Here is a 15,886-nt window from a genome sequence, read left to right as displayed (position 1 = left end):
CACCGGGCGCCGCACTGCAATGGAGAGAAGGGGAGAGGAGCAACTGCACCCGCCGCGGGGGAAGCAGCCGCAGCAGCAGGAGCAGGAGGAAGAGGAAGGAAAAGGGGGGGACTGAGAGCTGCTCTGACCCGGCTGGTGAAAATCCCAGGTCTTTCCCTCGCCGTGTCTGCGTGTGCGAAACAAATAAACGTAGCCCAGAAATGCTCCCGCGGCTGGGCTGCTGATAGGATCGTCGGCCGCCGCCGCCCCCCCGCCGCCCCGGCTCCCGGGCAGAGTAGGCGGCAGAGCTGGGAGGGAGTGGATGCCCTCGTTGTGTCTCTCCGCCTCTCGGATCCTGCAAAGCCAAGAGAAATGAGAAGCTGATCTGTCTCCCTCCCTCCCTCCTTCCTCTCCTCCTCCTCCTCCTCCAACTCTCTCGCCGCAGCTCCCTCTTCACGATCCCAAGAGCCCCTGCAGAGCTTTCGCTGCTCTCTCTCCCGCTCCCCGCGTGTTAGCCTCCCCCGCCCCCTAGTCCTGGCCTCTTCCCGGTCCTTCAACCATGCCTATTTCGGTTTTCACCTTATAAAGATGGCGGTGTGGGATCACTGCAACCTTTAGACTCATGACTGTCAGAAATATCGCCTCCATTTGTAATATGGTGAGTACTTCTGGCCTGTCTGACCTGTTTGGGGAGGGGGCTTCAAGCGGGGATTCCGCAGGCAGGGGGCGGGGCGGGGTGGGATGGGAGAAGGGAAGAGAGGCCCTAACCTTCGCCCGTCCCACTAATCCCCCCCCACCACGGTGTGGGAAAACTAGACTAGGGCAATGGCAAATGTGGCAAACAACAGGGCTCCTACCCTTCAGAATAAGATCTCCTGAAAGCTGTCCTCGGTTTCCAGAGACCTGTGCACGCTTATCAGAGAGTAAGGCTCGTTTAGTGTAGAGACCTTACTTCTGAGTAGTTACGCCTATGATAGGGCTGCAGGGGAAGCAATTGGGAGGTCTGGGAAAGCAGGCATATTGGATCCATTTGGCAGAAATATCGGGGTCGTTTGAAGTTTGTACAGAAGAATGTTGACATTGTGGTGTTATGCATGATGAACCTGAGATCCGGAAAAATGAGTTTTGGATACTGGGGTGAGGGGTGAGATTTTTAATCTGCAAGAGTGTCAGGCAGGTTCAAAGGTAAACATTGATTTCAAAGTGGGAAGAGATACTCCTTTTGAGGATGCATCTACTGAAAAAGTAGCTGGTGCAAATAATACTTCTTTAAGCTTCTATGGATGGGTAAAAAAAGATATGGCATTCAACCTACCTAATTAGTAAATAATTTCCAGGATCTCAAGATAGGACTTTCACTAGGTTTGTTCTTTTGGAGATGTCTACCAAGATTATAAAGTATGAAGTTTGGTTTTAAACTTCTTGCTCCAAAGGGTCAGGAGTTTTGTAAAACAATCTCCCCCTCCTTGGTTATGTTGGACTGGCTAATTGGCACCTAAGTTTTCAAAAGCCTGATGTGTTAAGAGTGGAGAAAGGGAATAGTGTCTCGAAGGAAGTAAGGCCAAGAGTGGAAAAGGTTGTCATTCTTCAATAAAGTGCAAAGATTTGCATGGGTTGGAGAAATCTTGAAGAGGACCACTAAGCAGGAAAAGGTCACAGGATCACATGTGGACTTTGCTGCATCTGTGTGCATCTGTCAGGAGCAGGTTGCGTGAATCTTTCTGCTCTGTGATGGCACCATCCAAATCTTTTAGACTACAACTGCCACCAGCTCCAGCTGTCATGGCCAGTATTTGGGATTGCAGCCTGAAACATCTGGAAGGCACCATGGTGGGGGCGGGGGGGGGGGGGATATGCACTATCTGACTTGCTCTGACAGTATGTTAGCATTTAGGATGTATCAGCAGCTACAAGAGCACAGTAACAGAAAAGATGGTGGTGGACAAACTCTGGTTAGCACCACCTGCATTTGTACAAATAACCTGGAGGTATAAGGCTATAATCCTCCTTATGCTATTTGATCCACTGTTGGTTTGACTGAAGTCAAAAGACATTTCAATAGTGTAAACACTTTGAAGATTTTTACAGCTTCATACTAAGGGCATAATCTTGTGGAAGTTTACATAGAAAAAAGGCCTACAGACTCCCAGCATGCCCCAGCCAACTATGCTAGGTGATCTAGACCCTTTTTTCTGTTTAAATTTGCAATGAATTGTGCCTTTTGTTTATTTGATTAAGGTTGGGGGAAGGTGGCATATTTGAATACCTGATTATGGTATTCTGCTTCAGGTGACCCACTTCTGAAAATGTAGGCTTTGAAATGGTCTCTGTTAAATTTCCTATGTGTGTTACACTTAAATTTTATTGCTATTATTCTTAATGTAATAGCTGTTATATATTTTATTTCTACAACAGAGATTGCACATGCTGTTAAGTAGTGACTGCTCATTTTCCTTAACTGTGGAAACCATTCCAGATGCACTAGTAGGACAGGTTTTGGGCCTCCAACCCTGAATTTATATAGCAACACACACACACACACACCCCTGCATGCCCACAGACATAAACAGTGCTTCCAGATGAGGTTTTATTGAAACATCAGCCTGCCTCCTTCATGGGATTTTACAGTGGGATGGATATGTGTCTAGATGTCGTCTTCTACTTGTAAACCACCTGTTTCCTTATCTCTCCTTCTGTCTTTTTCTTACTGCAGAAGAACTATTAATGAGAATTAATACAAAAAACAAAAACAGGATAGCTGTGCCATACCTGGTAGTGCCAGAAGTCCTCTGTCTGGAAGCAGCTACAGATGCTGTGAATCAGTTCACTACAATCAGTGGCTACTAGTTCTGATAACTATAAGTTATACCTTTCTATACTATTTACTGGGGAACATGAGCAGGAGGGTGAGATCACAGCCATGTCCTAACTTGTGGGTTTTCCATGCGCAGGGACAGCTGGTTGTTTGCTATGTGAAAAGTATGTGCGTTAGATGGACCTTTGGTCTGATCCAGCAGGCCTCTTCTTTTCTTCGTACATGTGACATTCAACTACATGTGTGAATGAGGAGTAGATTTGCATATAGTGAAAAATGTGTTCTGGGAAATATAATGACAATTATTCTTATTTGTTCAAAACTCGCATGCTCAGTAAGCCTTAGAACACCATGAATCATCTGAGGCTTGTGGCACCAGGTTGCATCCAATCCTGCCAGTGGGTAACAGAACTGCTTTCCTTCCCTCTCTGCTGCCCTCCTCCCCCAGATCCACTTTAGATTGAGGGACTCTACAGAGCAAATGAGGAGGGCATGCAACAGGCCTCTCATGAAAAGTTGAATTTAAGCCTAGGGCTGCAATGTCTTCAGTTGGCAGGTACATACACTGATAAAAGCACATGTATGTGTGGGGAATGTAAACACTGTTGTAAAATAGCAATGAAATAAAGAAATACAATCTTGTATGACAATCTCATATGAAACTGAAGATATGCAACTGGCCATTTGCTATTGCAGTACTCATGATAACAAGTCACTTCATTAGATTTATTAACACCTATAAGTGGGATAGCATGGATATAACCTAAATGACTCAGTAAGCTTTTCAGCTGTCTTGTCCAAGCTGAGATAATGAAATGGTAATCAAATAAAAGCTCATGAAGGCTAATCAAATAAAAGCCCATTAATGCCTTTCATCTTTAAGGCAACTTTCTCCAGCCTGGTGCCTCCAGATGCATTGGGCACAATTCTATAATCCCAGGTTGCGGAATGCTGCTTTATGATCACACAAACTTCCTTGCTGGGTTTGTTGTGATAGGCGTAACAGGGCTACATCTCTGGAAGTTGCAGCAACCTTGCAACTGAGGCTGTGGCAGTGATCTTCATATGACCAATGGGAATGGAGGCCAAAAGGCCTAAAGCCACCCAGAAAAGGATCCTCATGAGGGGGAACACATTCTTTGAACTAAGGCATCACACCAGCTTGCCAACACTCACCACTGGACAGATCAGTGATGTATTTTTAGTGTTTGATAGGCAATTGTCTGCATCTATATAACTTCACAGATAGCCAGCTTGTTGGCCAGAGGTCTTTACATGTTTCCACTTGGTAGTTCAGTTTAGAAGGGTAAGGATAGGGTTGCAGACAGAATGAGCCAAGAAGCAAACAGGGGAAGGAAGGAAATGCAAGTAGGATTTAAGGAGTCAGTGTTACTCTGAAGGTGGGCCAGGTAGAATAAACATCTGAGCTAGATAATGCCTGACTGCTGTTCCAAACCTTTTCTGTTTGACAGCAGTTGCTAAAATCTCCCTGCAGACAGGGAATTGATGAGCATTTTAGACCAAACCAGGAGGAAAATAGTAGGGTTGTTTTTTTCATTTTTCGTTTTGTTTTTTTTTAAGCAATTGGAAGTAGTTTGTGGAAACATTGGTTGAAACTTTAATGTGAAGGTGTTTTCAATGTACAGATAGATCTCCTTCACCCTCCCTTGGCCCTTTAAAAATAGAGTGAGGGAGTATAAACATAATATTTTATTGCACATCTGTGGTGGAGATTTACTGCTTTCTGTCTTGCTGTTAAGACAAATTTCATACTCTGCTTTTTGTGAGCAAAGCTTTATTTTGACATTTTCCTTGGAAATGATTGGCTATCCTGCTACTGAAGCATTTAAGAGCTCTGTTCTATTCTGTTCAGCAAGTAATTTTTTTAACAGAAGCCATATTTTCAGTTGAGCCCAGCTGGGTAGCAGCTGAAGAGACAAAAACCTTGGCTCTGTTCATTGTTGCACAGGAGCAAAGGGACTCTTTAGGCTGATAGTGTTGAACTTTATATTCTTGTAGGTGAAGCTTAAGGCAAAATGGGAAAGCCAAACAGGCCAACATATTGTAATTTAAAGCTCTTCCTACTCATAATTAAGGCTTAGGAGAGGCATTTCAGCATTTGAGAATGGGAAAAGGAACTGCACAGAGCTTGAAAACAACAAAATGCCCAGTGGTTGCAGGAAAGGGGTGGAGCTAGAGGAAAAGAATATGGCCAGAAGATTGGATTTTTGGCTTTGAGCCCCTGGTTTTGCACTCCTGCTTTAGCCCAAACTTGCCCAATCCACTGCCATTAGCTATACTGGTTGGGAATGATGGGAACTGTGACCCAAAACTTCTGGAGTTCACCAGATGAGAAAGGCTATGTGAGCCTAAATCTTCTGGCGTGAACAACAGCAGAACTTTTGCCTTTATCCACCTGAGGCTCTCCATCGATGCCCCACATCTTCCTTTGGAAATGGGAGGGAGTAGCCAAGGTGCATAATGAGGGAAGTTCTGCCAAACCCTCTCATGTTGCCTGCACTGCAGGAGAGGGGAGCCCTTTTCCTGCTGTGTTCCAGCTTGGGAAAAATGCTGGGATACATGATGGACACATCTGTGTGCATGACTGTTCCTCTGCAGTTGGTGAGGTTGCTGGGAAAATACTAGAAGCCAGAGCTAGACTTTCAGTGACCTATGCCCAGTTTAGGGTTTCTCTAGAGTCTTCAATCAAAACATTTTTGACACTGTTGGACCAAATCTTCCTGTGAAATCCAGCTGTTTAATAAGTGGAAACACGCATTTTAATATCCAAAGTTGCCCCTTGGAGTTCTTGGTTGTTTTACTTTACATGTGCACCCTTAATCTTCACCCTCCATTTCACCCTGAAAGAGCAGTTACTTGTAGACTCCATCTTCCCACCTAGTGGTGACCCAGCATGCCCTTTGCTGGTGAGGTCACATCCACCATACATCAGCACTGTAAAATGGAGCTAAGGCACTGGTTCCAGCTTGTGAAGTCATGACACCTCTGAGGTCATCAGCATGCTTTCTGAGTGTTTGGAGCATGCTCCTGAGTCTCTCTGTCTCCAGTAATCCACTTGAGTGGATCCTTCCTTGACAGAAGCTACTCCACAGAAACTTGTCCCAAGGTCCTTAATTATACCATTTAAGAAGTTGGAGGAGTTGGAGCTCACGTGAATGAAACAGGAGGAGAATCGCTGAAGTAAACAATATCTTGTTTTCCTTGTAATTTAGTTTCCCCATTGCTGGAAGAGAGGGTGGAGATCTTCAGGCCTGGGGTCAGATTTGGTCCTCCAGTGCTCTCGGTACAGTCCTCCAGGATTCACCAGATGCCCAATTCCTTCTAGATCAAGAATCAGTACTACCTGCCAGTAATATTTAGCCAACCAAATAGAGCCAGATGGGAACCCTGGATTGGATCACATGAATTTACTTCAGAGACACGTTTCCTGCTGAACTTGGAGATTGTTAGAAGAGTTTGAAATGGCACAATGGCAGCTTGAGGGTCCTTTGTTGTAGCATTTACCATTTGGGCTGTCCCATCTACACATTGCACCTTTTCAAATAAGCTGCCAAAAAAAGAAAGGAATTTCAGAGAGACTCACAAGGGAGCAAGTGTTTAGTTGACTCCTCTTTTTCAGGGTAATTATATTTCATTGCATGCCCTGTGGTAAACTGACATTACTTCTGTTTCATCTACATTCCATAATAACTCATCTGCAGCAGTTTCCTCCTCATTTTCTGTTTCAGTCTGGACATGACTATTCTGTGCTTTCATTGTTACTATAATGATTATATTTCATTTATAGCCTACCTTTTTTCCTCCTGTGAGGAGCCCAAGACAGCTTATCCTCCCAATAGCCCTGTGAGGTAGGTTAGGCTGAGAGTGAGTGACCAGCCCAAAGTTACCTAGTGAGCTTCATGGGCAAGTGGGGCATAGAGCCCATACCTCTCAGCTCCCCACTCCAACTACACCACACTAGCTCCCAAAGTAGCTTCTCTTAGAAACTCTCTTACAAAGAATGAAGTGGGTAGAAAAGGCTGGAAAGCCTTGGGGCATGTTTAATTGCCTTCACATAATGTAAATTACCTACAAACTAGCCTGTCTTGTTGATTTCAGTGTAACTTAAGTGGGCTGTCTACTCTGGATTTGGGCAAAGGCGTGTGGAATAAGATGTGCATTTACAAAATAAGCACTTATTTTTTATTTTATTTATAAGGTGCCAAATAGTCCAAAAAGACTCTGAAAGTACTCTGTATTTATGAAATATGAATGTTAATACTCAGTGGCTCAGACAGCAGTGGTTCCCCCATCTTCTCGACCTCTCTAGTCATTCCTATTACTGAGTACCCCTCCAACCCGACCTCATTTCTCAGGAACACAGGAGAGTCCTCCATTCAGACATACTCTCCATCTTATGGCAAGGAGAACCCTACCATCTCAAATTCAATGACTGACTTACCTCACAACATCCAGCTGATCCTCAGTGCTTCATGGATATATGCTGTCTGCAAACCATACAGCTCAAAGTGGGCTGCATTCCCTAATTTTGCATCCCTACACAGTTTTGAACCACACAGAGCTTTCATCAGCCAAATCCTTTCCTTCCTCAACTATCTATACAAAAAAGGTCTCAAATCCTCCTCTGTCAGGGTTGATACAGCTGCTGTCATTGCATTCGACAATCCTCTGCAAGATTACTCTATTTTCTCTTACCCCGTAATCTAGAGGCATCGTTAATCTCACTCCACCTGTCTGGCAACCAGTACTAACTTGGAGTCTCTCTATCGTCCTCCACTCTCTTACTTGGAAATGCTTTGAACCCATGGCTACCACTAAGCTCTGTCTTCTGTCATTTAAGACAGCTTTCCTGGTGGCTGTCACCACAGCTTGTTGGGCCAGTGACTTAGCTGCCCTCAGAATTGATCCACCTTATCTCACCTTCCACAAAAATAAAGTGATACTCCATCTTGATCCCACTTTCCTTCTGAAAGTTGTCTCTACCTTTCATGTCAATGTGCTTCCAGCCCTTTTCCAGTCCCCTCCAACCCAGTTGGGCTAGCCCTTCACCGCTTAGATGTACACAGGGCTTTAGCCTTTTATAAGACCAGGATGCAACCTATTTGTAAGTCACAAAGACTTTTTGTTGTCTTTGGAGGTGCAGCTCCAGGCTCACCCATCTCCTCTCAAAAACTTGCTAACTAGATATCTTCCACAATTCAAGTAACTTACAGTCATGCTGGCCCTTCAGTTCACTAGCCCTATCCACACTAGAGCAACAGTGACCTCCACAGCTATTTATGCTGGAGTGTCTTGACCTGTGTCAAGTAGTGACTTGGTCAAACCCATCAATCTTCGTTCGCCAGAATCGACTAGATATCTGGGCTAGAGCAGATTGCACCTTCAGGAGAGCCATGCTCTTCCTTTTTCTGTCGAGCAATACCACCCTCCTCCAAGAGGTAAGCTCACCAGTCTCCCATGTGTGTGATACACAGAGACCACAGTGAAGAAAGGCAGGCTGCCTACCTGTAACTTTCACTGTCTGAGTGGTCATCTGTGCATTCACACGTACCCACCCGCCATCCCCACTGTGTTGCTTGATACATAAGGGATAAGCACAATTCTTATTCTTACAGGGGTCACACTTGATGGTGGTCTCACTTTTGAACTGAGCTCTTGGTGGGAGCCCCTCCCGCATGCTGGGCTTGGCTAGGGGCTGAGCTCCTGCCAAATAATAATCAATCGGCTTTGGAATCTTCCTAAATGAGCTCCACGCATGTGTGCAGAACCCATATCTGTGAATGCACAGATGACCAGTGGAAGAACGATAGTTACAGGTAGGCAGTTTCTCCTTTCAGTTATTCAATTGCAAGTATATTGTTCTGAGTTATTTTCATTAGCTGTTTGTGTCATGTACCTTGTGGGGAGGGTATCTAGATATTTATTTAGTTCATTGTTGTTATACCAATGTATGTATCAGGTATCTTAGAGGATTTATAGGCTTCTATTCATACTTGCTTTGTTTCATTTGGAAACATTACTTGAAATTAATACTGTAAATTAAGAATTAACAGGTTGAAATTAGCCAGATCTAATTTCTTTAGTCAGAGGAACTGGAAGGATGCTTGTTTTGGTATCTTTGGCTGCCTGAGCATGCAATTTTTCCAAGAGGGCTTGAAAAACTGAACCCAAGAGGACTTACCTTTGACTAGGCAGGAATAGGATTGTACTGTCAATTTGTAATAATATATTTCCCTCCTAAAATATGAAATACTATATTTTTATCCTAGATCTGCTTGGCCCAGCTGTTTCACTACTTTAAATTAATCAGATAGAATGTTTGCACATTCTTTTCCATAGGATACATTTTCATATCAAGAACTCTTTGGGCTCAGCTCAGACAAAGCTACCCTGTTTTGGTTTCTCCCTTTTGATTTGTGCTGGGGCTGGGTAGGTCACTGGAAAATGAGGTAGCATTCCTTTAAAACACCCAGTAGAAAAAATTAAATAAAGGAAAGGGGATGGTTGTAGTTTGTTGACTCCCTCATTATCCAAAAGGAGAGGTTAAATCCCTAACATAGAAGACAAGGGGGATACAGATTTACTTAGGGAAATTTCGAACTAATCACCATACTAGAAATAGAATAGACCTCACCAATGTGGGGAAAGCTGACCAGGTGACTCATGTACCTTTTTCATGCTGGTGGCCAGGTGCCCAACTGTTGATTGGCAGCTTCAGGGCCCTTTGATACAGTTCTTTATCTTTCACTCTAACTTGGACTGGAAAGATCTCAAAGAGAAGACTGTCCAGGAGGGCACATGATCCTCAGTAGGGAGACCCAGAGTTAACAATGTTATAGTAGCTAGAAAGGTGAAGGAGCAGAGCTTGAGGGAGGGGGAGAGATCCATTTTGAAAAGGGAAATAATGCATGTGGTTGGCCTCTAGGCCCCATTGCAATTTCTCGTGTTGTTGCCAATTGGATGAAAGGGACTAGAAGCCTTAGGCAGGGAAGACCTGAAACATTTTGTTCCCTTACTGGCCCATTATAAATCAGTAAAATCAAAAAATTAAAAAGTAGACCTCTCCCTAGTATAGCACCCAGACTAGTATTTAATGCCAGCTCCAGGCAGGAATAAGATAATCTTATTTGAATGTATTTTTGTATCTTGATTTCTTTGGTCTGACCTATGGGCTATGGAGGGGTATGCAAATGTAATAAATAAAATGATGCTCCTAGACAGAAGCAGAGAGGAGATGAATGCCCTTGCCAGCTGGCAGTGCATTTTGCCAGTGGTCTGAGCAATGCGGGGTGCAATCCAAAAATGTCCACAACTCTCAGTGTGCCCCAGCCAGTTGTAGACTACCTAAATATGTATAGGATTATGCACTTAGATAGTGTGTTTGACATAGGTGTACTTGCATGGGCCTGTCTCTGCATGAGCATGATGGAAAAAGAGAAACAGTTACCAATTTTGGTACTAGCATTTGCTCTTAGTAGAAGGCTAAAACCTTTTAAACAATTATACATAAGTAGACCTTCAAGTGCATCTGAGCTGCATCACTGACATACTTAGGTCCTGGATGATAAACGGTTCTCCACAGTAGACATGTTGCTCTTGAAGCAGCCCTTGTTTAGCAGAAGAATTTTGCAAGGGTTGTCCCCAAAAAGAATCTTTGCCTTGAAGGATTACCAACACATTACAGAACAGCTACCACTGACCCTCAGTGCAAGAGGGACCTGAGAGACCCGGGTTCCAGTCCCCACTTGGCCATGAACTCACTGGGTGACTTTAGGCTGTTCACTCGCTCTGAGCCTGACCCACCTCACAGGGCTGCTGTTGTGAGGACAAAATGGAGCGATGTAAGCTGCCTGGGGTTCCTCCCAAGAGGAACAAAGGTGAGATATAACCTCAATGTAGCAGTAAGAATAAGATCAAGGAGGCATGTTTTGCAGTGATACGTAAGGTGGCCTTGCTCTGGGCCTAGCCTGACTCAGCTTTGTCCTCTTCCTTTCTTCAGTGTAACTTTACGCTCCTCTACCCCTTTTGCTTACTCACTCTTTGCCACTGTCTGGCACTTTTTTTCCCCTGTCTGGCACTGAGCCTCCAGATGCCACTCTTGTTCCCATGTCCTGCTTGTGGCTTGCCCATAGGCCTCTGTTTGGCTACTGTGTGAACTGAATGCCAGACTAATGCCTGTTCTTGTGTTTTTAGCTTGCTGTATTGCTAGTTGATACCTTTTCTGATTCCCATTTCAACCCTGGTTTTGCTTAAAAGAAAAGCTTGCCTTGTGGCCGCTAGTTGCAGTACTCATGCCTTCAAGGGCTTGGTTCTTGTAACACAAGCTCTGTATTGGGCCAGTAGCTGGGCCAAGCCTTGATTTCTAAACAATATTAGATGTACATGGCATCAACTGAAATGAGAGATTTCCAAGATAAAGCTGTTTCAGGCACGCCTTGTCCCCATTTTCAGACTGTCCCAAATTGCTTTTGCAAAATGTCCAGTTCATTTTAATTGACAAAATCCTCTGCAATGTATTATTCCCTTTCACTCATAATCTTCCAGTTCAGACTCTCCCTGTTAAGCTGTTGCTGCAGTTTAGCTGCAGAGAGAGAAATGCATGCATGCACACACACCGTTTATCATAATCTGGTTTTTCTTTCCCACTTCCCTCCTCTCCAGGATGCTGAACAATAGCTAAAATAATCTGTTTTGACTGAATTGAAAGCAAAATTTCAACATGTCATAATCACTTCTAATGGTGTTACAGGGATGATAGTTTTTTAGGCTGCTCACATGTTACAATGTTTGTCAGTCCCTGTGGTAAGATGCTGTAGAATGAATGCATTCTGAAGGGAAGACGATTCCATGAGGTACACTGCTGGGTGTTTTCTATATTTTTAAAACCAGTCTTTGAAAAAGTGTATGGTCTGATTTTTGGATATACATTTGTACTGCTCCTGAAGGCCCACACTGTTTGATTACCTGCTGCAGCTTTCACCAGATGCACATACTTCCCATGCATCCAGCCTTTCTCCCACCAGCGAGCAGGGCACTAGTTTTATACCCACCGTTAGTGGAAAGGAAAGGTGAGCAAGTGGATATTTGAATCCCAAGGCAGAGCGGCTCTTAAAGCATTGAGCATCATCTTGAGGTCTGGAACTGCCAACCCCGTCTACAGAAAACAGATGGGGGTACAGAAAACTATTTCCCTGCATTATCAGTCCACACAGCTGGAAGGGATGCATCTGCTGCCTCCTGGCTTATTAAGAATACAAAGCATGCTAAGATGCTGTTAGCTGTTTATATCCATGTGGCAACTATCATGTTTGTGCCATGTGGCTTGGTATCATGTGCAAAAAACACGTGCCCACAGTGCTGTTCTAGAGTTCACAGGGAAGTACTCGGGGACAAAAGTGCAAGCAGGATTTAAAGCCAAATCATGGACACACTGAAAATCAAATTGTGAATAAGAAGAGTGGGGGTGTTAAGAATACCTGTAATGATTATGACACAATAACTAGCAGTGTTCTGTTACAACACAGGAAATGCTATACAACATTGGAAATGTGTGGGATGGGAGGATTTGTGGCTTTGGGATGCAGAGCTGGCATACAGAACCATTTAATTCTTCAAAAAAATTCAGCATTATAAATACGTCTCTCAATGTTACTTACTAACTGAAACACTTTTACTAGCCTCTGATAGTGGCAAAGGAGGGAAGAGAGCTGCATGTGATGCCTCTTTGCCAGCCATCATCTCATCTGCATCAATTCCTGGTCACCCATGGCTACTGGGCTAGAGCTTAAATACAAAGTTGCAGTTCCTAGCTGTGTAGAACCAATGTGCAGAATTGCAGCTCCTTTGGTATGAGTAGATACATTTGCAATTTATGTTTTTTCTGGCTGCAGAAAAAAAGGCAGCTCTTTCCAGTAGCTCCCCACTTCCATGCTGATACAAACATCATATAAATGATGTAAACATGGGTGAGCAGTTACTGGCACAGGTAAGCTGGTTACAGTAAATATGACCATGCAGGCTATAAACATACTGTTCATCCAGTGGTGAGAGCTGTACAAGTGAGGAAGGTCAGTATAATAATGAAAGTAAACCTACAAAGAGTTTTCTGAGATTCAGAGACCAAGAGGCCCATGAAAGAACTCTTATTCCAGAGATAGAACCTGGAAAAATGCAAGACTAACAAGCAAACCTTTGGGAGCCGTGTGTGCTTGTGCATTTACGTCAATTTATATGTATTCAAGAGAGAGAGAGGAATATGTTATTGAAAGAAAATGAAAGCCAAGAAAACAAATAGAGGCTGATGTTAGAACTGGTAACAGGGAAGCCAAATGACAGGAGAGTTAGTAGCAGGGGCGAAAAGGCAGCTACTCAGAATGTTAAGAGAGGTAAGGATTGGAAGAAAAAGATCTGACCTACATCTTTCTTTTTAGCAAGCTAGCTAATGACATAAATGAAAGAGAAGGGGAGTGACGAGTTGCAAAGTCAGGATTCTGCTTTCAGGCTGGATCTGATTTCCACTGTAAAGGAAGTCCAAGTTAATTCTGCTGCAGCAAAAGCGCCTGAAGCACTTCGAAGACTCACACATTAATTGTAGTATTTCACATGCATGAAATGTTGCCCTTGTTCGGCAGGTATGCATGTACACACTCATTTTGATCATGTAAAGCCCCTTGATAATTCATTGAAAGATGAATGTAAATAGCTAAGTAAAGCAAAATATATACACAGTAGAGAAAAATTTCTAAACTGTGTAGTCAAATGATCATAAAATGTAAAACGTACAGTCTGAGGCAATTTAACAAATACTTAAATGTATGCACAGTAAATGCAGCTCTACCAAGAGTGCAATCCTATGCATGCTTAGACAGAAGAGAATGCCTGCAACTCTCTACATGCCCCAGCCACCCCCTTGAACTTTCTTGTTGAAGAATGGCAAGAACAGAGAGTGCCCTCAGAGATGTAAACATTCGGCTGCTGGAATCTGAATGGTGCTGTTTCTCATGTGAGATTCATATCTGTTTATATTGGTCTGTTCGTTCTATAGCATATGCTGAAGGCACTGGTATCCAGTGGTAACTTGCCTGAGTGTATCTCTTCTGGAGAACAATGGAAGCAAGCCAGTTCCATAAGGCGGAATCAGCCCTCAGTCAGGATTGTTAGTTTTCATGATATAAATATAATGAAAGGGTGGGCACGGATCAGAGAGTCCATATGGGCAACCTTGACTATCCCAGAGTAAAGAATAGGTAGGTAACAATGCAATAAATGTCCATCCAAAAGTAAGTCTCATGGAGTTCAGTGCCATTTAGGTCCAGATAAGCAGATGTAGGACTTCAGCCTGATTTAATTCAGCCTGATTCAGTTGACTTTATCAACTTTTTGAGTTATTAGAATTTTCTATGCATTAGGAGCCAGATGCATGGAAGAAGGTATGGCAAAACAATCCTCAGTATGGGATTCCTAATCACATTCACCTCCAGCCTGCAACACCAGAAAATGCTGAAACTGACAGGCCAACTAGTCATACTGATTCATTCGATTTTCTTTCCAAGGGGAACTAAATGCAAAAAAGTACTAAATGGTGCAGCATTGCTGAGAGGGGAAATAGTTTGCCTTGTACACTTTTGTCTTATTTTGCCCATATATACATGTTTATATTTGGAGATGAAGTTCTCATACTTTTCCATAATTAAAAATGAACTCAAGGGATTGTTTAAAGAAATTCTAAAACTGCTCCAGGCATGGATAAGAATTGACTTACCCCTTAGCACTTCTGTGAGGGTGCTCACAACAGTCACACTGAAATGAAAATGTACGTTATTGTAGTAGGCTGTAGTACAGTGCTGATTACACAGGCAAGAGCTAGTTGTGGTATTTTTCAAAGTTGCCACCTGTTTGGTTGGCAACTTAATGTTCCACAAGGGCCATTATGTTGAATTGCTTGATTCATAGAGGCCAAGACCGTCAGTGGTGATGCCCATTAAATGTGTTGTGTGCCATCAAGTTGTCTCTGTCTTATGGCTACCTGATGAATGAATGCCTTCTAAAATCCTGTGTACAGCAAGCCCCTCATCTACAATATCGGGGATAATCCTATCCTACCTTACTCAACTGCTGAAAGCATTGATCTACTTAAAGTACTTCAAGCCTTCTGAAAGACTCTTTATATGCTGGATATGATTATTGGGAATGTAATAGTTTTGAGGCATTTGCAAATCTATGGGATATGGTAGATTTTTGGAACTGGGAGAATACTAGAAAACATCAAGCACCAAGAGGGGAAGGTCTTTAAAAATATATGGATTATTTATGTACTGTCCTGCACTTCTCTCAAGGAGCTGAGAACAATATAAGTGACGTTCCAACCCCTATTTTATCCTTGCAACAACCCTGTGAGGTAGGAGAGGCTTATGATGATATTTTGGAACTGTGAACTTGAGGAAGCTTACCGAAAACTGGGCCAAATGTGCCTCCCAGCAGCAGTGCTGTTGTGTGACATGCTTATTTTCGTATAAACACCTTTCCAGATCACAGGTGCCTGCCCCAGAGAAGCCAGATGAGTACCTACAATAGAGAGGGAGAAAGCAATGTGGGGGGAAAACTTTACAAAGCCCCAAGTGCCAACCATAATAAATGATTTATTGTTACCCTATGCATTTCAAAAATGTAGGCTTCCTTCAGGATCCAATAGTCATTTGTTTGTTATATTTAATATAATGTGTTATCATAATGATTTAAACGAATACATACATAGCTGAGATGTGAAAAATAAATACTGCAGAACACCCATGTGTAGAGATTTAGAGTCAAACTGTATGTGATATCAGTTGTGTGGATGCCTTTAACATACACATTTCTAAACAAAAAATACTTTGAAATACATTGCAGCTACAGGGTTCTGCTTGAGCAGAATCAGGACCATGGTGCACAGGGAAGGGGAATTTAAGCTGCAGTCCTGCTGAACTCCAGCACCCCCCAAAACTGCTATTAACCCCAGAAGGTAAGCTCCCACTGGAAGCTCCACTCTGTAATTGAAGTAACATAGAACCAGAGTTTGGAAGTTGATCTTAC

The 15,886-nt window shown here is 43.2% G+C and overlaps 1 protein-coding gene across 3 annotated transcripts in view; it reads left to right on the top strand.

The window, feature by feature from the left end:
• USP46 (ubiquitin specific peptidase 46) overlaps positions 1 to 15,886 on the top strand; it is a 37,014-nt gene continuing 21,128 nt past the window's right edge. For 2 of the 3 annotated variants that reach the window (XM_044417751.1, XM_044417750.1), the window contains exon 1: positions 2 to 637. In XM_044417751.1, coding sequence (XP_044273686.1) covers positions 602 to 637 — 36 coding nt within the window. In that variant the 5' untranslated portion in view covers positions 2 to 601. Of the gene's footprint in view, positions 638 to 15,886 lie in introns of all 3 variants that reach the window. The other variant, XM_044417752.1, reaches the window with a different exon arrangement.

The sequence above is a fragment of the Varanus komodoensis genome, unplaced genomic scaffold (assembly GCF_004798865.1).
Source record: "Varanus komodoensis strain SLA01 unplaced genomic scaffold, ASM479886v1 scaffold9, whole genome shotgun sequence".
Classification (NCBI taxonomy): Eukaryota; Metazoa; Chordata; class Lepidosauria; order Squamata; family Varanidae; genus Varanus; species Varanus komodoensis.
Note: the sequence above shows the minus strand (reverse complement) of the source record. Positions and strands in the feature narration are given on the sequence as shown.